This window comes from Xiphophorus couchianus, chromosome 19, assembly GCF_001444195.1.
Source record: "Xiphophorus couchianus chromosome 19, X_couchianus-1.0, whole genome shotgun sequence".
NCBI classification, from domain to species: domain Eukaryota; kingdom Metazoa; phylum Chordata; class Actinopteri; order Cyprinodontiformes; family Poeciliidae; genus Xiphophorus; species Xiphophorus couchianus.
The window spans coordinates 18,519,022-18,541,287 of NC_040246.1; the positions used below are offsets into that span (position 1 = coordinate 18,519,022).

General features: G+C 35.0%; 2 protein-coding genes across 3 annotated transcripts; both read left to right on the top strand.

Annotated features, from left to right (window-relative positions):
* Positions 1-324: 324 nt before the first annotated feature.
* chmp3 (charged multivesicular body protein 3) lies at positions 325-4,164 on the top strand. Its single transcript, XM_028000122.1, has 6 exons — positions 325-499; positions 916-976; positions 2,264-2,443; positions 2,522-2,643; positions 2,722-2,836; positions 3,874-4,164. Exons 1-6 carry the CDS (start codon positions 455-457, stop codon positions 4,014-4,016), a joined length of 666 nt encoding a protein of 221 aa, XP_027855923.1. The 5' UTR covers positions 325-454; the 3' UTR covers positions 4,017-4,164.
* Positions 4,165-7,354: 3,190 nt separating this feature from the next.
* Positions 7,355-22,230, top strand: reep1 (receptor accessory protein 1). Of its 2 annotated transcripts, none has more exons than XM_028000114.1 (8): positions 7,355-7,683; positions 10,851-10,923; positions 11,008-11,084; positions 12,465-12,585; positions 12,932-13,045; positions 14,110-14,269; positions 15,839-16,059; positions 19,072-22,230. In XM_028000114.1, the coding sequence occupies exons 1-8, from the start codon at positions 7,517-7,519 to the stop codon at positions 19,141-19,143; spliced, it is 1,005 nt and encodes a 334-aa protein (XP_027855915.1). In that variant the 5' UTR covers positions 7,355-7,516; the 3' UTR covers positions 19,144-22,230. The 2 variants fall into 2 exon arrangements, with proteins under 2 accessions (XP_027855915.1, XP_027855916.1); XM_028000115.1 differs by having other exon boundaries at positions 7,356-7,683; positions 15,839-16,047.
* Positions 22,231-22,266: the final 36 nt, after the last annotated feature.

The window sequence follows — 22,266 nt, forward strand, 5'->3', positions numbered from 1 at the left end:
AGTATCAATAACTGAAGTTTATAATGATAACGATAAATCAAAATCCTTATGGTGATAAAAATACAGTTTTCACCCGCTGGGCCAGCATGTTAATAACTTAGAATAAGATCTGACATACTGGATGATAATTTAGAATTAGAATTTATTTAATTAGAATTTAGAAACTGTAAGAATGAGAGTCGCTGGTATTGATTCAGTTGCATTTCTGGGCTGGATTCTGTTTTGTTTTTTAACACAACTTTCTTGCCGTAAGGGTCTCGTTCGGTTTCTGTCGCGCTTCAACACTGCGGGGCTTGTTTAGTGGCTGAGAACCGAAGGGACTGAAGATGTTTTCCTGTTGGAACGCAGCCGTAGAGACCCGGGGTTAGACACCAGGAAGTGCTCGTAGTACAACCTCTCCCAGCTAGCTAGCGTCAGTCAGAGAGGTTAGTACGGTTGAAACACAGCAAACAACATGGGGCTGTTCGGCAGGACACCGGATAAACCCCCCAAAGAGCTGGTAAATACTTTATTGTGAATATCTGGACTGTCTGGTTGAATTTAGCTCATAGTTAGATAACTGCTGGAGCGTCTTTAGCTAACTAGCTAACGCTAGTTGTCAGTATAACCACCGCAGGTTTAACGGTAATATTTCTCTTGATACCAATAGTGCTACTGTTATTGACCCAATAACTGACTTATGTCCTGTTAAAAATTAAGCCGCTGTTGTTGGTTGTGAGTGTTTTTATTCAATGTTGTGGAAGTTATGTCTATTAGCGTACATGCTAGCTGCTATCAGCTGTCAGTCCCATCAATGTAAACAAACCCAGATGATGTTTCAGCTGATCTTACATTAGGCCAGTTTTACAGGTACATAAATATTATAAGGTTTTATTGGTGTTATAACTTAGTGTGTTTTTCAATGTGTCGTTCCAGATTAATGAGTGGTCTCAAAAAATCAGAAAGGAGATGAGAGTCATTGACAGACAAATTCGAGGTAAGCCCTGGACATAATCAGACAGCAACAAATTACATCAAAACTGCAACTGCATATAGTTTACACGCATTAAATAAGAGTGCATATAGTTTAACTTGAGTATCCAAAACAAGTCTTTAATGTAAAATTTGTACATATTTGTCATGATGTTAATATTGTATCGAAATGTTGGACGGTAAAGGTGCTTTATTTGTTTAAAAAGCTTGCGGACCTTGTTCAAATTTCTTGACATACACAACTATTAGTCAGATTTTCATGTTGTAAACAAAGCAAATGAGAGTAACTTAATATTAGTCGGGATAAAGGTAATAATATACTTGCTATTTGTTCAATAAATTCATTTCACTTTATTATGTAGCAATTTACAACACAGTACATTGAAAGTAAAACAACTGCATTTCACATCCAGAAATCTCTTATATTGACAGTTTCTAAGTTACTTATTTGCATTACAGTTCAGTCCTGATTATAATATAGTAGTAGAGTCAAATACTCCTTATAAAACTAACTGAGGGAAAAGTTTTTTTATTTAAGGACCCCCAGTTTATTGTAATTTTACAGAAATCCCTCCTCCTAAGCAAGTTTGGAAGGTTGCTTGAATATAATCAGCAACTGGAATATCTTTCACAAATTATGTGAAATATTAATAGTTTTATTAAAAAAAATTATGACTGCACCATGTTAAATTATTTTTTAAATGAATTCTTCTACTAGTTTAAATATTATATGTTTAGTTGTGTTTTTATTTCAGAGGAAGAAACTTTAAATTAGAAATTACAGGTGCACTTCAAATATTATTACTATATTTGTGGGATATTTATTGTGACAACAATAAAAGTATATACAACTTCTTTGCAGACTTTTTATTGTTAAGAAAACTGTAACTTTAAAGCCTTGCAGATATAAACACTGCTTACAAAAATCATACCTGTTTTAAAATAGGCTTCTTCATGATACTAGTCACATAAAGAAGCATTATTTTTATAACTAATCTGCACACTGTAACTGAATTTAGTCATATTTGATATTTAATAATGCTCTCAGTGAAGAAAACAGCAAAAGCAACAATCCAGAAGGAAGATTTCTGCCAAGTCAAAGACCATCTTTGATAACATTTCACCACTATAAACTTCATTTGACTGCATTGTTTTATAATTCAGATTTAAACAGAACATATTTAATTAAATCTGAAGCTGTTGATATGATTTTATTGATCTAATAATGTTGTGTATTTCTGGGATTTAAATTGCTCCTGGTGATTGTTGCTTTCATGCCCGTTTCTTCCAGATATTCAAAGAGAGGAGGAGAAAGTTAAACGCTCCATCAAAGATGCTGCCAAAAAGGGACAGAAAGATGTTTGTGTCATCCTCGCTAAAGAGATGATTCAGTCAAAACGGGCCGTCACAAAACTTTACGCCTCCAAAGCCCAGATGAACTCGGTGCTTCTCAGCATGAAGAATCAACTGGGTGAGTGAGTGAGGGAGCGCAGCCTCGATCGTTGTCTTCCACTCAGTCGGTTAATTAACACGTCTGTTTGTTTTCCAGCTGTGGTTCGAGTAGCTGGAGCGCTGCAGAAGAGCACAGAGGTCATGAAAGTCATGCAGAACTTGGTTAAAATCCCAGAGATCCAGGCCACAATGATGGAGCTTTCAAAGGAGATGATGAAGGTCAGACAAACTATAATCTAAGATTAATATTTGCTAGCATTAAAGCAAATATAATTCATCGTAGATTTGAACTTTTAGGCCGGAATAATTGAGGAAATGCTGGAGGACACGTTTGAGAGCATGGAAGACGGAGAGGAGATGGAGGAAGCAGCAGAGGAGGAAGTTGACAAGATTCTCTTTGAGATCACAGCAGGTGGGGATTTTAAAGAAAAAACATTAACGCATGTTTCTGCTTTGTGGAATATGATGGAGTATTAGGGCAAGGATAAGAAAAATAAAATGAAATTGTGAGAAGAAGGCCATAATAAACACATCAGCTTCAGATTAAGTATTTTCTTATTAAAAAACTGAAGTATAGCTTCACAAGACGCTCAATATTCCTCATTCTACCGCAGTCGTGATACGTTTTTATGTGTCTCATAGTATTACAACTTTATTCACATATGATTGTGACTTTATTTTTGGATTACTACGACCCGATTCTGGAAATATTATGACTTTATTCTCATTAAGACTTTATTCTTGTGGAATAAATAAATGTAATTTCTAATATATTCAGCAAAGAATGTAATTAGGACTTTATATGATGAGAATAAAGTCCTAATTACTAAGAGTATAATAATTATGTTTTAAGAAAATTATTCCTCAATGTTGATGAAAATATTAATATGTCATTATTAAAATTTTATTTTAATATAACAATAAAATATTTGATTAAAATATCAATATTTTATTGGTAAAATGTTATTATATGTAAATATCAATATTTTATTGGTAATAATATAATATGAGTAATCATGTTAATATTATTCATATTAATAAGACTTTAAGAGGAATAAAGTCATAATATGTCTATAGTCTTGCATTTTTACAACTTTATTCTGGTAGTATTTTTATGTTATTCACATAGAATAAATAAATTCTCTAATATGACAAGAATAAAATCTTATTATTATGACTTTATTCTCATATGACGTTATTCTGGTAATATTAAGATTTTGTACTTGTAATATTATGTAATATTTTTATATAATATATTTTTATATTATTACGACTTTATTTTGATAATAATTTGACTTTATTCTCATAATTTTATAATTTTATTTTCTTTATTTATATCTCTTATCCTGGCCTTACCACTCTCCAGGTTTTAATTTCTTAATATTAATTAAAACAACCCAATTTTACCCAGAGAAGCTGAACATGTCTGGTTCTGCTCTGGTCCTTTAGGGGCTCTTGGTAAAGCTCCAAGCAAAGTGACGGAGCCGCTTCCGGACCTGCAGCCTCCCGGAGCCTCAGCTGCTGCGTCGGACGAAGAGTCGGAGGAAGACATCGAAGCCATGCAGTCCAGACTGGCGGCTCTGAGGAGCTAGAGTTCCCCGCCGCGGTTAGAGTCACTTTGCACATTTCTCCAGTGCTGAGCATCCTCCGCTTCATTGTCACCTGGGTTAACATTGTGCTTCAACAGTTGTTTCTTTTAATCCAGCCTGATTAAAAAGGTGATGTTTTCTGTTATCTGCAGTGACTCTAGCAACGTCTTTATTCTCCAAAGTCAATCAGAAGGTTTATGGGGGTGTATATAATGTAAGTATGATCAGCCTTCTGTGCCTACAGTGGTTATTCTCTCTCTCCTATGTCAGTGTTTATGACCCAAACTGACCAGCTGGGGAGGAAGTTTTTAATCTTTTAGGAAACTTTTTGTTCAGTTACCAGGAATTAATCCGTCAACGATATCTGAAACACTAGAGGTGATGGGCAGAGCTTTCATTTGTTTCTATTTCCATTAATATATCTGTTGTTTTTTTCGTGCTCATGAGTGTTATGAACATTAAAATACTACTTCTACACTGCAAAAACACAAAATCTTACCAAGTATTTTTGGTCTAGTTTATAATGCAAACACTGAAATACGTTCATAACGTATTCAACTTATTTTCAGAAAATAATTACTTGATATTGATGAAAAATTGCTAGTTTGACTGGCATATTATTTCATCTTAAGCAAGACATTTTTTCATTGTATAAGTGAAATAATCTGCCTGTGGAGCTAGAACTTTCTCATAAATAATAAGTAATTATTTACTTATAATAAAGTAAAGTAAATAATAAAGTAATTATTTATTATTACTTTACTATAGTAAAGTATACTATAATTTTATAATTTATACTATAATTTATTTGACATATTATAGTATATAATACTTATACACTATAAGTAGTGTATAAGTAATACACTACTTATTTGAAGTGTGATAAAAACCAGACTAGAAAAAACCTCAGATTTTTTTGTTTTTGCGCTAAATAAAGAACATCCTCACTGCAAAACGACAAAATCTTACCAAGTATTTTTGGTCTAATTTTAGTACAAATTTCTTGGTACACTTGAAATCATACAAAACTTACTTACAAGTAACTTTTCAGCAAGATATAGGAGTTTATTTTAATAAAAGAATTCCTTAATATTGCTAAAATAAAAAAAGTACAAAGTTCCATTGGCAGATTATTTCACTTATGTCTTTTTATAAGTGAAATAATCTGCCAGTGGAATTAGTACTTTTTCATAAATATTAAGGAATTATGTACTTAAAACAAGCTCTTACATCTTACTGAAAAGTTCTTGTAAGTTAGTTTTGTATGATTTCAAGTGTAATAAAAACTAGACCAAAAAAACTTAAGATTTTTGTGTTTTTGCTCAGTATAAAGAACATCCTCACTGCAAAAACACAAAATTTCACCAAGTATTTTTGGTCTAATTTTAGAACAAATTTCTAAAGTGGATAGTTCCTTAATTTGTGAAAAAGTTCCAGTTCCACCAGCAGATTGTTTCACTTAGAACAAAATTTTTTATGTTGTGAAATAATCTGCTAGTGGAACTAGCAATTTTACAATATTAGCAATATTAAAGAATCATTTACTTAAAACAAGCCCTTACATCTCGCTGAAAAGCTACTTGTTAGTTCTCATTTCAAGTGGACTAAAATATTTACACTAGATATAGATATAGTTTCTAATATAGAAGCTAGACCAAAAAGACTTGGGAATATTTTGTGTTTTTGCAGTGTACTCATGTTTTGCAATAAGCTTCAGCTTGTTCACCGTTTGACTTTGAGTCGCTGTAGTTTTCTTTCTCCAAAATGCAAAGGAAGTAGAGCTACTGGTTACTGCAGAACATGTGTATCGTTAAATATTGTGTGTATAATTTTTCTATGTGGATGGACAAAAACAAAAAACTAATAAACTTTTAAGAAAAATGCCAGTTCTACACCTGTGTGACATATCGGCATTAATATCGGTATCGGATTATTTTGGTCATGTTTTAACGTATCGGTATCAGTCCAAACTGGGCCGATATTAATATCCGGTATTTATTTCCATGTTGTTGCTGTAACTGTGTCAGTTTTTCGACAGGAGGGGAGATGCGAGGCAGTGAATTTGAAATTTCCAATATAGTATGAAGCAGGTTAAATAAAAAATCTGCAGTATGCGATTATTTTTTTATCCGATTAATCATCAGAATAGATTAATCGATAACTAAAGTACAGTAATCGTTAGTTGTGACTTTATAAGACTACATAATGATTTTCTTAGATGTGATGCGCCTTGGGTTCAGCATGTTCCAAACATTTACTCAGCTTTTAAAAAGAACAGAAGTGTTGGGTTTCCACCTGCTACTGTCCTCCACTGAGGCTTTTGTTGTCCTGAAACCGAAACTCGGACTTTATTCTGGATTACAGGCTCCAGTCTGGACAAAGCCGCGATACTGCAGCTCTAACAATGAATCTGTTCATAGTTTATAGGGCAGATAAATGTATCCTCTGCATACAGGTATCTCTGTATCCTCTGAAGTAAACAGCACTTAAAAACATGACTGGTCTGTAGATTCACAGTTGGTTGATTCTTCAATATTTATTAACATTATTATTTATGCATAACTCATTTAACCAGTATGACCAAATATGAGGATCTTACTCAGAAAATAAGATAAAAATACAAGAATAAGGTTGAAATAATATGAGGAAAAAAGTCCTAATATTATGAGAATAAGGTCGAAATAATACACAAGAATAAAATAATAAAATGAGAAGAAAGTCATGACAATAAAGTAGAAATAAGAGAATAAAGTAGAAATATTACAAAAATAAGGTAGAAATGATATGAGAATAAAATCGTAACGATATGAAGAAAAAGTAAAATTCTGACAATAAAGACGAAATAATACGAGAATAAAGTCGTATTATGAGGGGGAAAATATTACAATAAAGTTGAAATGTGACGAGAATAAGGTCGAAATAATGCGAGGATAAAATCATAATAATATGAAACAAAGTGATAAAATTATGAGAATAAAGTAGAAATACGAGAATAGTCATGAGAATATTGTTGAAATAATACGAAAATGTAAAGTCGAAATATTACGAGAAAACATTTTTAATATGAGGAAAAAGTAATGAAATTATTAGAATAAAGTAAAAATACGAGAATAAAATAGCACTGAGGAGAATGTAATACTATTACGAGAATAAAGTTGAAATATTACAAGAATATGTTCGAAATATGAGAATAAAATCGTAAAAATTTGAAGGAAAAAGTAAAACTATAACAATAAAGATGAAATGTAACGAGAATAAAATCCCAATAAAATGAGGAAAAATAATAATATTAAGAGAATAAAGTTGAAATATTACGAGAATATTGTCCGAAATAATATAAGAATAAAGTCGTAATAAGATGAGAATGAATTCATAATAATATGACTTTATTCACGTAATTATTTTTATTTTCTAAGCGTAGCCCCAGTACTCCCAGTACTCCCAGTACTCTGTCGGAACTATGAAGCCTCGGTGTTCATCGCTGCAATGCAACAGTGCCATCTATGGAGCTGCAGCCCCGTTCTGCATGCATCACGTTGCAGCCTGTGTGCGTCCAGACGCCGCCGCCTGTGGACGCGCCTGTCATCTGGAGGAAACTCCTCCCCGCAGACAGCGCGTCCTGTCGCCTTCCCAGCGCAATGGTCTCCTGGATCATCTCTAGACTTGTGGTGTAAGTCGTTTTATTCGTTTTATTATTTTTTTTCCTCCATTTCTCTCCGTCTATACCTTCAGCGCTATAGGAATGAGACAGAAACGGGTTGGAGCGGATCTGAGCCTCTCCGTAACGGTGCAGCGGCCCCCGCAATCTCCTCCAACAGCCTAATTTAATCAGAATCAAACGCGACAGCGGATCAGGTGACGGGATATAAATTTTTCACTGAACAGGGTGTTTTGAGCAGGACTGCAGTTTGGACCCTGAGCAGGAAGCTGAGCCAGGCCTGCAGACCTGTTCTATTTCTGAGGCAGCGCTCTGCAGCCAACAGCTCTTTGTGTTTATCAGGCAGATTCTTACAAACATGACGGAGCAACTGAGTTATACAGTACAGTGCTGGGGATGAGTCAGATCATCCGGAGGTGACAGGAGCCGAAAGGTCACTAGTGTTTCTGAACAACAGCAGCGGTCTTTCGGCGTTTGTGTCCCAGATTGGAAGCGGTACAAAGGGGATGGCTCAGTCTTCTCGGGTTACATTGCAACACTTGAAAATGTCTTGGCAGGAAGGATGCAAGTTATCCATTAAAGCTGCAGGACGTAACTTTTATAAAAACATATTTTTTAAATATTTGTTTGAACTGTCACCATGTCATAATCAAGCTCCTCCGCCTTCTCCCAGTGCTTCCAGTGCTAACTACAAAACAACCAATCAGAGCCAGGAGGCGGGTCTTAGAACATCCTGCCCCCTCCCACTTCTCTGTTAGGCTGCTGTGAATGCTAAGGCTAGTTAGCATTGTCACCAGTGTCAGCGGATAAACAGTATTCCCGTATTGGTAAGTTAAGTTTATCTACTATTAGCACATTTAGTAGCAAGTACATGAATTGATTGACAGCGCTAAGAAGCTCCTCCCAGTTCTGAATGGTTGTTTTTGGTCAGAAATGGTGTGTTTCTGCAGTAGCTTCTCTCACAGATTATGTGTCTCATATTATACGTCACTATAAAACTTACATACTGCGGCTTTAATGAGTTAATCTGAAGTTAATTGATCTTATAGATCTTGATTGATAATCGGCCATTTTTGTACAAACCTGAGTTTTCTCTTGTATGTCAAAGGCCAACCATCTTCCAGTTACCTAAAAGGCTAAGATTTTCATAATATGCTGAATTAAAAAAAACCCAGATAACTGTGGTTTCTCACATTATTAAATTTAATAAAGAAACAGGAACCTCTTACACGGCTGGATAGATAACTTAAGCTTGTGAAGTGTTTGAAACAGAACCGCATAAAGTCCATTTCGAATCCCAAACTGATCTCTGTTTGGGCCGTTTCTCTTTACCGTTCTGCTAAGGCCCCGCCGCCATCTTTGTTTCTATATCAACGGTCGGCTCTGCTTAGGAATGCCCAGCGGCGCCCTCTGCTGGATGGCAGCTAAACTACAACACTAAAAGAAGGTCTTAGCGGACTTTAAGTTTTATTTTATTACTATTTTAAACCTTTATTTAACCAGGTGAGTTATTAAGAACAAATTCAAATGTAGAATAACGACGAATGGAAGATCAAGCATCTCACTTTACAATAAACAACAAACATTAGCAACATTGTTGAAATCATAAAACAGTAACAGATTGACGTTATTAGTTAGTCAGTTAGAACTAATTTTAATCAAATTAACCATTAATCAACAATTGATTGTAAGTTGATTAATTGTTTGCATCCTTCCTGTGCATTCATGGTGATATTTTCCTTCAATAACTGCAGTTATCGTGATGACAGTGACGTGTGGGGGGGATACAAACAGCTGGGTCACCAAGCCTGGAACAGTCCAGAAATTAAATTTAGAATATAAGATCCTGTTACAAGCTGGAGCTCCTCAGCTCCGGCTGTTAATCAGAAGAGCTGATATTCTGACTCTCCTTGTTCTGTTGATCTCCGTTAGCTGGCTGACCAGGCAGGCTTCAAGGTTGCAATGTGATGTGGGTCAGTAACCTGATCTCGTCCTGATCTGTGTCACCAAAACACAACCCTGCATGGCGGGCAGGTGTCTGCTGCAAATCCAGAGGAATTTCAAGAAAAAAAATCTAATTTTATCTTTTGCATGCTGGGCAGCTTGCAAAGCCAAATCTGTGGTGGGGAAATGTGTCTCTGCTTCATTTGGATTGGCTATATTTAAAGAACAGTTGCACACAATCTGTTGTTTGACTCAGCAAGAAGCCGAGGAGATATAATGACTGCAACTAACGATTGTTTTAGTAATCAATTATTCTGATGATTAATCAATTAATCTGATAAAAATGGGCACATTCAGCATATTTTTCATTTTCATTTAAGCATTTTTATAAAATAACTACATTAAAATATGCAAACCAACATATAATTCAATTCTGTTTTTAAATAAGAAAATTGACATTTTATTGCCTATAAAATAACGTAGCATTCTTTTAGCCTACATTTGATTATTTATAACAAAAGATGCATCTGCAGCTAAAAAAATACAATTCTAACATAAAACTTTACAATAAACAACAAACATTAGCAACATTGTTGAAATCATAAAACAGTAACAGATTGACGTTAGTCAGTTAGAACTAATTTTAATCAAATAAAATTATCTAAAACTATATGTAATCAAATTTAATCAAATCTGCTTGCAATCTGTAGGAATGATCTGTTGATTTTTTTTATTTAACTGATTTATAAAGGGTGCTTAATAGATTTTACTTTACATAATCTGAACCAGGTGAAGCTAAAACTTTGTCCTGAGGAGTTCTGAGTTGAACATATTTACACACAAATTGTTTTTTCTTTATTTTAAATGTAAAATGTACAAATTTTTGACTCAATTGTATGTTGGTTTTTCCCCAATAGTATTTTTTTTAGATTCATCAGTTAGCGATTAATCGATTACTAATTTAGTTAACAATTATTCCGACTAATCACAATTAATGCGATTAATCATTTCCGCACTAGATTTAAGATATTTCCTAAAACTGGTGGAGAAATTGATTCAGTTATTAATCATGATTGGTGCCTTTTTAAAGGTTGACATGTTAAACCTGAACTTCCCCGCTGTGAGACAGTAAACGATATTTCATTGTACTATATTCTAATCTGTTTTAAGTCCTGATTTTATATGATTCATTCATATTTGGACTGGGATTTATTTGAACCATTTCTGTCCTTTAGACTTGTTTTTGGTACTCTATATCCTGCTTACTCGTCTTATAAGGCTGTGAAGACAAAAGATGTGAGAGAATATGTAAGTACAGTTTCAGAAATAACTAAATCTGGTTTGTACACTGCTGCTCTGTGTGACTAAATATACTTTCCTTTGGTTTTTCAGGTGAAATGGATGATGTACTGGATAATATTCGCCCTTTTTACTACAGTGGAGGTGTTTACAGATATGTTTCTTTGTTGGTAAGTCGGCTCACAAAGATACGCAGTTTGTTCTCTTACTGCCTGAAGTTAAATCAGATCAAACTTCGCTTTTTTTGGTCTGTTAGAATTACTAAAATTATTTCTATTTGCTAAAGGCCACAATAATGAGAGAAAGGTGTCATTAATGTCTTCAAAATCAGATATAGGGTGTGAAAGCATCTTTAGGTGCATTCATGCTAGCTCTGTTTAGCTAGTTTAGTCGAACTGCAGCTCGTTTGTGGAGAAAGTTCGGTTTGTTTGAGTAGATGTGAATGCATACCGACCAAGAAAGAAAACTAACCCGGCTAAAAACCCAGGTCTGTTAAAGTGAACTCTAACAAGGTTCGAATACATATGTGAATGTCAAAGCAGAAAGTCAGACTACAGCGCAAGGCATTCTGGGTAAATATAACCAAAACAAACCCAACGGGAGAAACGGCTCGCGTTCTTCTACCAAAAACAAAAGATAAATCCTTCAACAGCTAAAATCTGATGCTACTCTATTTTTATTGACATTTCGTGAAGAAGGAAGTTGCACTCATGTCGGTTTTCATGTCGTTTAGGTCAGTGGTTTTTGGTGCAGCGCCCCCACTGGTGAGGACGGGAACAGGTTTTTCAAATAGACAACTGAAAGTGAGAAAACATTTACTAGCGGCGGCAAAATGTTAAATAACCATTGCAAATAAATAAAAACTGTAATTAATGGAGAAAAATTATAACTAACTGGAACTATTTAATATTTTTCCTTTATTTAATTTTAGCCTTTCGAACTATTAAACAGTTTGAAAGGCTAAAAAAATTAAAAATAAAAATAAAAAATGTTTTCCCCACATAAGCCGTTCACATGAGCTGTAGGGACTCTGTACTCCTGGTGGCATTTGTGCCAGTACGCAAAATGGTGACAGCAAAAGTTGGGAGAAAACATCAGGATCATTTGGTTTTTCAATAATAATTTTGTTGAGCATTCATTACCCAATTGATGTTCATTATCGCAATACAATACTTTGACCTTTTTGAATTTTGCACCTAAAAATTAACCAAAGTATATAAAACTAAGAAAAATAAAGACTGTTTAGCTAACAATAACTAATGAAAACGAACAAATACGCTTTAATGGCTAATTAAAACTAACTAAATTAGACAAACTATAATGAAAAACCCAAAACTATTACAATCCTGAAAATGTCCCCAATAAAACCGGGTCTATCAGCCATAAAAAAGTTTATGTAAACATTTGACTTTGAAAAAGCAGTAAAAAATAGGATAAAAATGTTTCTTGTGTTTACAAACTTCTGGTTTTGACTGTATTTGCTGAAATAATTAAGTTTAAACACTGAGAGGAAAGTAGTTTTTGACTGAACACGGTTTCTGTCCTTCCAGGCTTCCTTTCTACTACGAGCTGAAGATAGCCTTCGTTGTGTGGCTCCTGTCGCCGTACACCAAGGGCTCCAGTGTGCTGTACAGGAAGTTCGTCCATCCCACGCTTTCCTCAAAAGAAAAGGTGAAGCTCCTTTCCTCTATCTTGCTTTGTTTTCTGCTGTGTCCTCTAAAGTTCACAGATTTTCAGCCTGCAGGCTGGAAGATTAAGTGACTAAGAACAAAAGTCCCTTTATGCCAAGTTTCTTTCCCACTTTAGCCGTTAAAATGTGTTTGGTGATGGAGTGAGAGGAAATGTCACGCTGCTTTTCCACTTCTACTGCGCTTTTTTTCCCCTCAAGGTACCTCAGGAAACAGATAAATTGTTTTTCTCAGGATCAGAAATGGCAGCAGCTAGCTGAGTGATGTGATAACGAGGGAAAATCTCCTAGTGGGAATTTTAAAATGTTTTTTTATGTTGTTATTTTAAGGACATCGATGAGTACATCTGCCAAGCAAAAGACAAAAGCTACGACACATTGGTGCATTTTGGGAGGAAAGGACTGAATGTTGCAGCCACAGCTGCAGTTATGGCTGCTGCAAAGGTAACACACAATATACAGACATAGTGTAGTTAGCATTAGCTGAAGGGTAGAAAAACACTGCAAAAACACAAAATGTTACCAAGTAGTTTTAGTCCAGGCTCTGGTGAAATTTCTTAGTTCACTTGAAATAAACCAAAACCTACAAGGAACTTATTAGCAAATTATAGAAGCTTGTTTCAAGTAAATAATCCCTCAAAACTGATGAAAAAGTTCTTGTTCAACTGGCAGATTATTTCACTTATAGCATGAAGAAATGAGAATCTGGAAGTGGATCTAATACTTCTTATCGATATTAAGGATTTTTTTTACTTAAAATAAACTGTCTCTTGCTGAAAAGCCACTTGTAAGTTATATTTGTCTTATTTCAAGTGCACTAAGATATTTGCATTAGAAAATACTTGGTACGATTTTTGTATTTTTGCAGTGTTTTCTACGGAAGCTGAAAGCTGACATTTTCCACATATATTTTTCCAGATGGTTTTCCCAAGATAAGTAAATTTTCCGCTTTCTCGAGATAAAGAGTTAATTTCATCTTGTGAAAACAAACTTTGTTTTAACTCGTTATCTTAAGAAAACAGTTAGAAATTAGCTCGTTATCTCGCAAAAATCTGAATTTTACTCGTTAATTTCATAAAACAGGAAATATCTTGAGATAACAAGTTAATCTCAAGAAAACAAAATTAGTTTTTTGAGATTAGGTTTGATTTCTCGAGATTAACTTGTTATTTCAAGAGTATTTCCTTATGGTTTTCTCAAGATTGAATTAATTTCCTGTTTTCTCAAATTAACGAGTAGAATTCCTGTTTTTGCGAGATAACAAGTTAATTTCCATCCGTTTTATTAAGATAACGAGTTAAAACAAAGTTTGTATTTACAAGATGTACATTTTGAAATTAACTCGTTACCTGGAGAAAACCATCAGGAAAATGTAAACATCCGCTCTCAGCTTCTGTCGATTTCTGACCTTCCTGATTTAATTTACATTCTTCAAACAAAAAGCCTTTAAGCAGTTACGTATTTATATCTACTGGATTTAAGCAGAAAGCCTGATGTCTCCGATTTAGGGTCAAGGTGTTCTGTCGGACAGATTACGGAGTTTCAGCATGCAGGATCTGTCGTCCTACCAGTCTGACCCGAACCAGACCGGACCCAGCGCCGCCCAGCCCGCCGCAGCTCAGCACCGAACCAGACCCATCATCCGCAGCAAGTCAGAGAGCCACAAGGGTGAGACGGTCTAAACACTCTGCTGCTTTTACAGGATCACAAACTGGTTTAAAGCACCTACAATGCTCTGCTTCCATATTCACAACCTGTGATTTTTTACCTGAAACTTTAATTAAATTGCATCTTCAAGGCGCTATGAATGCTTTACCATGCAGTCACCGTCCTGCAAAAAAGTAATAAATAAGTTTTTAAAATCATTATCTTTATCACAATAGTACTACCAGAGGTGGACAGAGTACCAGAAAATTGAACGAAAGTAAAAGTCGCACTACTTCAACATGTTTTTACTCAAGTAAAAGTAAAAAAGTACGTGGTAAAAAGTCTGCTGACCAAATTATTAATCATTTAATATAAAAAATTACATAATCAGACCAACAAAAATGTAAAGTTAAGTGGAAATTTTGGTATTTTAAGCACAAAAATGACAACAATTCATATAAGTAGCAAAAAATAACAAAATCAGGCCAAAGAAATTTTTTCCAAATCAGTTTCTTTCAGTAAAAAAAACTCTTGAAACTTTTACAAAAACTGCAGGTGTGTGTCTGTGTCTGGTGAATTTTTGGTTAAAACATTTTGTTCTTTATTCAGTGGGTAGAAAATCCAGAAATTTTACTCAAGTAAGAGTAGAAATAATTCATTATAAAATTACACAAAGCATAACGTAGTAAAAATACTCTTAAAAGTAAACAATTTTCTAAAGTTACTCAAGTAAATGTAATTGAGTAACTCAGAGTTACTACCCAACTCTGAGTACTGCAAAAGTCCATATCGTCCACCTCTCTTTATTCTTCTTGCTGAAACAATCGTGATAAATCGATTATTAAAATAATCATCAACTAATTTAATAATCGATTTATCTTTAATGGGAGTATAAAGACTCAAAAACATAAATGTGCTGAAAGAAACAAACTCAGAGCAGCAATAAGCTGAAATAGTTTGCAGACGTTGGAGTGAATGAGGTTTTTTTTAGGAAATCACTGCATTAGATAAAATGGAGATGAGGAACAAAAAAAATACTGAATACACTGCAAAAACTAAAATAGTACCCAGTTTTTTTGGTCCAGTTTCTAGTACAGATATCTACACCAGAAATATGACAACATTACTTACGAGTAACTTTTCAGCAAGAAATAGGAGCTTGTTTAAGTAAAGAATTCCTTAATATTGATGAAAAATTATTAGTTTCACTGGCAGATTATTTCACTTATGTGCTTTTTAATCTATATGAAAAGATTATTGACATAAAACAAGCTCTTATATCTTAATGAAAAGTTACTTATAAATTTGTTTGACCTCATTTCTAGTTTATTAAGATATTTGCACTGGAAACTGGACTAAAATCTTGGCAGAATTGTGTGTTTTTGCAGAGTAATAAAACTTTTATGCTAGTTTGTGCTCCAACAAATTGCTCTCTGTCTCATTATGGTTTCTTCCAGCAGTTTTTCTTATTATCTGAGCTTTTAAGTCTCCACCAAACACAAAAACCAGTTCAGTGGCAGTAACCCCATCCAAACCCGACTTCCATCTGCCCGTCATCCTTCCACCAACGTCTGTTTTTCCACGGTGCAGATTTTGACATGAATGAGTATGAGGTTCTGGGCTTGGAGCAGTTGGACTCCGCAGAGTTTCTGGCTTTGCCCCAGTCCGGCCCGCTCTCCGCTCCCGCTCCGCCCGCCAGTCCTGCAGCTCAGGAGCAGACTGAGGAAGGGCCGGGGAAGGAGGTGCAGGCCACGTCGAGCTCCCCGCAGCTCAGGATGAGCAAGAGGAGAGCTCCGGAGGTACGCAGCCTGGTGAGCGCGGCTGCTGCCTGACGGCAAACCCAGATGGGAACTACGACGCCGGGTCAGAGCCGGTCCAGAGCCGGTCCGGGTGGAAAAACAAAGGAGGAGCACATTTACGCCAAAAAAACACAGAAATGTTGAGATTAAAAAAGAAAAAACATGGAAATTTCTGCGTTTCAAAAGTTGGAATACACACAAAAAAAACGTTGCAAAAACGTTGAAAATTTGGAGATTAATCTCTGAAATTTTCAAGAAAAAACTTGGAAATTTCTGAGTTTGAAAGGTTTAACATTTGCTCCAAAAAACTCCGAAATTTTGACAATTTCAAAAAATTTCCTGAAGAACTTTGGAAATTTCTAAGTTCCAAAGATGAAAAGTCTCAACTTTTAAAACTCAAAAAATTTCCCAAGTCAAAAATGTTTTGAAACTCAGAAATTCAGAAAGTTATTTTCTAGAAAATTTCTAAGATTAGTCTCAAAATTTAGATTTTTTTTCTGGCCAATTTTCAACTTTTCAAGTTTGAACATTTCTAAGCTTTTTTTATAGAAAATTTCTGAGATATATCTCAAAATGTATTGTTTTTCCCAGCAAATTTTTGACTTTTCAAACTCAGACATTTCCTTTTCTTAGTTTTCTCTAGCAAATGTTTGACGTTTCAAACTCCAAAATTTCCAAGTTTTTTAGGAGAAAATTTCTGAGATTAATCTCAAATTTCTTTCAGTTTTTCTGTCAACTTTTCAAACTTAGAAATTTCCAAATTTTTTCTAAAACATTTCTGAATTTTCTTCTACCAAATCTTTGATTTTTCAAATTTTTTGTATCATTTTTAAAATTATTTTTCAAGCTCAGAAAATTTAACGTTTTTTTCCAGAATATTTCAGAGATTAATCTAAATATTTCAGTGTTTTGGTGGAAATGTGCTCCTTTCTTCTTCCACGGCCCTGATACGCTGTCGTCCTCTAACGCACTAACTTCTGCAGCTGCATCTTTAAGCGATCCTCTCAGTCCAGAAGTCGGTCTGCTGAGTGCGGCTGTTCAGAGAATCTCTGCAGTAACGCACTAACCTCGTATGCATTTACATCGATTTAAAAGCATCAGTGATCGCTCATGTTTGGAAATGTGGAGGGGGAAACAAGTATTTAACAAGTCAACGTCTTTCTCAATCATTTCGCTGAAAATCCTCCCAAGTTTAGTGCTCTTTTATTTAACAGCCTTTTACTGGGATGCTCTCACCTCCTGGTGATGTGTCAAACTCAAGGCTCAGGGGCCAAACCTGGCCCACCTTAGCTGTTGATGTGGCTCGCTAGATCAAACCTTTACAACCTAGAGAGACATTTTTGCTTTTAGTCCAGCTAAACAACATTTGTTTAGAGCCAGAAAAGCTACACGAAGCAAATTATCTCATTTAGCTTAGCCTATTTGACGTGTTTGGCTTTTCTAAATGCTCTATGCCGGACTTAAAACCAGCTTTTTCTTCAGCAGTGGAGTCTTGTGCAGTGAGCTTTCGAAGAGGTTGGGTGTAAAACATCGCATCAGCTGATTCCAGGTTATTGGCTTTTTGAAATGTTTTCTTTTGAGTCTTCTGTCAGAGACCTTGTGAGGCGAACCTGGTTGTAGCTGGATTATGATGAAATTATGCTAATCCTGGCTCCAATTGACTTATTCAGAGGTTTGTGGTGAAGAGAGCTCTTTGCTGTTTTTGATCATAAAATGCTTCTTGGTAAAGTGAAACTTTTACCCCATTAAACATAAATTTACTGAGGAAAATATTGTTTTGTTCCATACAGTTTTCCCCCACTTTCTCATAGAAAATTGCAGTAGATTTCTGACGTGAAGTGCCTGCCGCTGTGTTTTATCCAGCTATAATATATAAACCTCGTGCTTTGTGGAGTGGAGTGATGTTTATTTAATATGGAAGCTGTTGCTTATTTGTGATATAATACAAAGATGATACCCAAAACAGATTTACATTTACAGAAACATTACAGGAAAATAAAAGAGAACATTTCCAGTGGTTACATAAACATGTGGATAATATTACATTTATTTTTCTGTTTTTAAGGACAATTTCAACAAATCATTTCAATTAAAGAAGAAAAAACACAGAAATAGTATTTTATTTGATTTAGATTATGACTGTCATGTTGTTTTCAAAATTATGATTTACTGAAAGACAAGAGTCTGAATTGAGACTTTGTAAATATATATTTTTATTAGATTTTTACTTTGTTATTGAAAAGTATTGCCTTTAAAGTCCTGAACATTTTGTCCAGAAATAGTCAGCTGAAAAGAAACATCCTTTTTAAAAACTCAAATCTCAAAAATATGTTATGATTTTTTTTTATCTATTCAACCATAATATAAGCATGAACTATTTTAAGTAAACAAATGATAATGTTTTTTGTTCATTTATTTATTTTTGTTTATAGGCTTATAGATCCAAAACTTCAAATGATTTTTGAATGTTTTCCTTGTTATATGAAAAGCAAATTGACTGACTGAGTTGGTCTGATTGAAGAAAACTGAAAAGAATATTTTCTCTTTGATTTAGGTCAGTCTTCATTTGAAAACACTTTCTATATATAGCTAAGTTTTAGTATAGCAATAAAAAGCAGACAAGGTGTACAAGGAGTAGATGTAACCATGACAACAGTAGGAAAGCAGAAAGCTTAGAAAAGATTATCATTTGTGTCGCCTCTAGCATTTTTATAAGTAGATTTTGATGTAAAAGTTGAAGTTTTGGCCTAATTTATTCTTGAATTGTAGTCGAGGGCCACAAGAATCAATCCGAGGGCCGCAAATGGCCCCTGAACCTTACTTTGAACACCTTTTGATATAAAAGTTTCAATTGACTTCAAAGATTTCTGTCATCAACTGAAACAGTTTGCATAAGTTTAGTCTTCTATTTGATTTTACACATAAAAACAATAAAATGAACCTTTTTTCTGAGCTTGATGATCCAAAATGGCGGCAGCAGCTTGAGCCGGTCTGATCACACTCCGTCTGCCTCTGTGCTTCCAGCCTCCTCTTAGAGTCCTGAGGCCTCTCACAAGATCCAGGAGTGCTCTTTCTTCAAACAACGAAGCCATGTGAAGCCGTCTCCTCCAGCTGCCTTCGCTGCAACGAGTAAAAATACCGAATGGCCAGAAGCTCCACGACTGAAGCAGCCCTGCTTTGAAATGCCGTTTTACCAAAGTGACCTACGAAGACCCCTAATTCACAGCATATATATATATATATATATATATATATATATATATATATATATATATATATATATATATATATATATATATATATATATAAACCCCAGTGGCTCATGATGTTAAGAGGAACGAGGTTTGGTCGCTCCATGTTGACAGACACTTTGCATTTAAATATGTATTTATGTACAGTTTGCGTACTTAATCTCATGCTTTTGGTTGTTTTTATATATCAGAGGTGGTTGCATGTGTGTTCCTCGTCATTGGTCTTAGTTTTTACGAATGTATTTTAGAGGAAATCATCACCATGGAGAAGGAATGAGACTCAAGCCGAGGACTCAAACAAAACACTGCTTTTGTTTTGTTTTATTTATTGTGATTCACGAAATTATCCATGCTTTCATCGTCCACTTATCAGACGTTTACCTCTCTCTATTTCTTTCTCTCTCTGTGGGCCTTAAAGAAACAGAAACCCAAACTTATTTGCACTATGTCAATAATATACATCACTGCCCTCAGACAAAGTTGTGGCTCAGTTTTCTTATCAACTATTATTTTTAAGAGTTTGATTTCTTCCGTCTGTGCTTCACTACAATCACTTTGGTTTCTAAAGACTGAATATTTCTTAAAAGATTTAAAAATTTAAAGGTGACTTATTATGAAAGATTCACATTTTGCACGTTTTTATACTTCCATTTGAGTCTCTACTGCTTCTAAAAAGAAAAAAAACACTCTGCCATTTTTTGGCAATAACTTAATATTTTTTGGTGTGTGGAAAAGGAGCAGTTTCAAAAACGTCCCCATTTTTAAGTCACATTTGCGCCACGTTGTTACCTAGCAACCCTAGCCAAGCCCAGCCCTGTCACCTAGCAACCCCAACCAAGCCCAGCCCTGTTACCTGGCAATCCCAGCCAAGCCCAGCCCTGTCACCTGGCAACCCCAGCCAAGCCCAGCCCTGTCACCTAGCAACCCCAGCCAAGCCCAGCCCTGTTACCTGGCAACCCCAGCAGAACTCCAGACTAAAAACTCATATTTTCAGAATGATTACATGATACATGTTTTGTGTCGCCCATAGATCTATCCTAACCTATTCAAGTAAGCATAATAGGTCACCTTTAAGGCTGAAAACTGCTAAATGAAGTGAATTTTTATGTTTGAAATCACTTATTGCTGTTGACTGAGCAGCTCTGCACACTCTGGTTGTTCCTCCTGGTGACCTGAGCCGCTTTTTGTTGTAGTTTATTCACTGAGCCCGAACCTGATTTTCACTGTGTTGGTGTGCAGTAATCTTACATGGTTGCATCTGTATCTTTTACGGTGGTAAAAGAAGAAAAAAACTCAGAAGCTTCTCAGGTACAACTGTTCTGTTTACATCATTTACTCTGATATTGTAGATATACTTATTATGCACATTAAACTGTTCTTTCAGTGGATTAAATTGTGGAAAAGAAGCAGGATGTTTCTAATCACGTGTCAGTGCAGTCAGTGATAGTGTTGGAGGTGATTTCCATACATTAAATTTAATGCTCAAGCTTTCTGCATGATATTAATTTTTATGAACATTTGATGATTTTATGTGAAGCCACTCTGGTTTAGTTTCTCTGTAGACACATAAAATATAACGTATTTGGTTGTACTACCGAAAAATCAGCTTTCTCAGACATTTAGTCATGTGAAAAAATGAGGACACCCCCAAAAATTATTTCTTTGCTCTAAAAGAAGAAAAAGTACATTGTTTTACATAATAAACACAGGAAAAAATCCCACAGGAGCTCAATGAGACCCAGATCTGGGCCAACTTGCTTCATTACATTCAATTCCTTTGTTTCCAGTCATTTCGTTGTGAATTTCCCGGCATGTTTTGGGCCATTTTCAGGTTTAAAATGGCTCTACTTTAAATTTTTCATGATGAATTTCTTTAGATTGAGCCGGACATTTGGTTTGCGCCAAAAATGTCCTCTGTTCTTGTATCTGAATACAAGGTTTCAGCTGGTTTCAAAAACTCAAATTTAACACTGTTATGATTGGAATTTAATTTTAGTATTGTGACAGAAATGTGCGGACGTCGTCCAGCCAATAAATTTGCATCTACCTATGATCGCCACAAAAAGCTAGCTACTTAGCTAGCGAAGATATGCTAGCAGTGAGATGTCGCTAACTACAACCGTTACATAACGTGTTCATATTGCTTTTAATATCAACAGTAGCAAGATCCTGCTGTAGATTCTGAGAGGTTTTTGAAGACTTATTTTAGCATCTTGGAAAAAAGTCCGATTAGACCTTCTTTTAGTGTTGTAGTTTGACCGTCACCCAGAATAAGGCGGCGCTGGTCATTGGAGCAGCGGAGCCGTTAATACAGAAACAAAGATGGCGGGCAAAGCAAATTGGGGGGAAAAACGGTCCTAACAGAGTCCGGTGTGGGATAAAGAAAGTATTTTATGTGGTAGTTTTAAAATATAAACAATCAATGAGCTTCTTAAGTTTAACATCAACAGTGCTTATTCAGCCGAACTGCATGACGGACAGCGTATAATAAAAGAAATTGCCACCATACTCTTGATAAAAGGGAAAACTCAGGTCTTTACGAAAATGACAGCTTATGAATTAATCATTAGTAGATTAGGATCAATCAACTTTAGACTAACTCAACTGATCACTGATCAGACCTCTTCCCTATCAAACTTACCAGCGCTTTCATTTAATATTTATTTTTCTATATTGATAACCCTGGTTAATATCTAAATGTCCCAAAATTAAATATTAGCAAGCACAGGCTTTAGCAGGTTGTCCTAATTTATTCACGACTGTAAATCCAATTCAGTCCTTCAATTTTTCTGGCAGGCCAGAATGAAACATTTCTTCAGTAACTAATTGATGTCAACTCAAAGTAAAAAGCAAAGTTGTGATGACATAATTCATAACTGTTGATTTATGACTCCAAACAACTTCATACACAATAATAAAAAAAAATAGCACATTTGATGGTTTCTGTCCAGTTTTCTTCAAAGAACAA

What these genes read in the sequence shown, in the direction of transcription:
- chmp3 (XM_028000122.1), top strand. Translation starts at nt 455, where the DNA reads ATGGGGCTGTTCGGCAGGACACCGGATAAACCCCCCAAAGAGCTG. An exon ending in CATTGACAGACAAATTCGAG is followed by an intron (nt 977 to 2,263) that starts GTAAGCCCTGGA and finishes CGTTTCTTCCAG; the next exon opens with ATATTCAAAGAGAGGAGGAG. An exon ending in CAGCATGAAGAATCAACTGG is followed by an intron (nt 2,444 to 2,521) that starts GTGAGTGAGTGA and finishes TTTGTTTTCCAG; the next exon opens with CTGTGGTTCGAGTAGCTGGA.
- reep1 (XM_028000114.1), top strand. Translation starts at nt 7,517, where the DNA reads ATGGAGCTGCAGCCCCGTTCTGCATGCATCACGTTGCAGCCTGTGTGC. An exon ending in CAAGTCAGAGAGCCACAAGG is followed by an intron (nt 14,270 to 15,838) that starts GTGAGACGGTCT and finishes TCCACGGTGCAG; the next exon opens with ATTTTGACATGAATGAGTAT. An exon ending in CTCCGGAGGTACGCAGCCTG is followed by an intron (nt 16,060 to 19,071) that starts GTGAGCGCGGCT and finishes CTGTGCTTCCAG; the next exon opens with CCTCCTCTTAGAGTCCTGAG.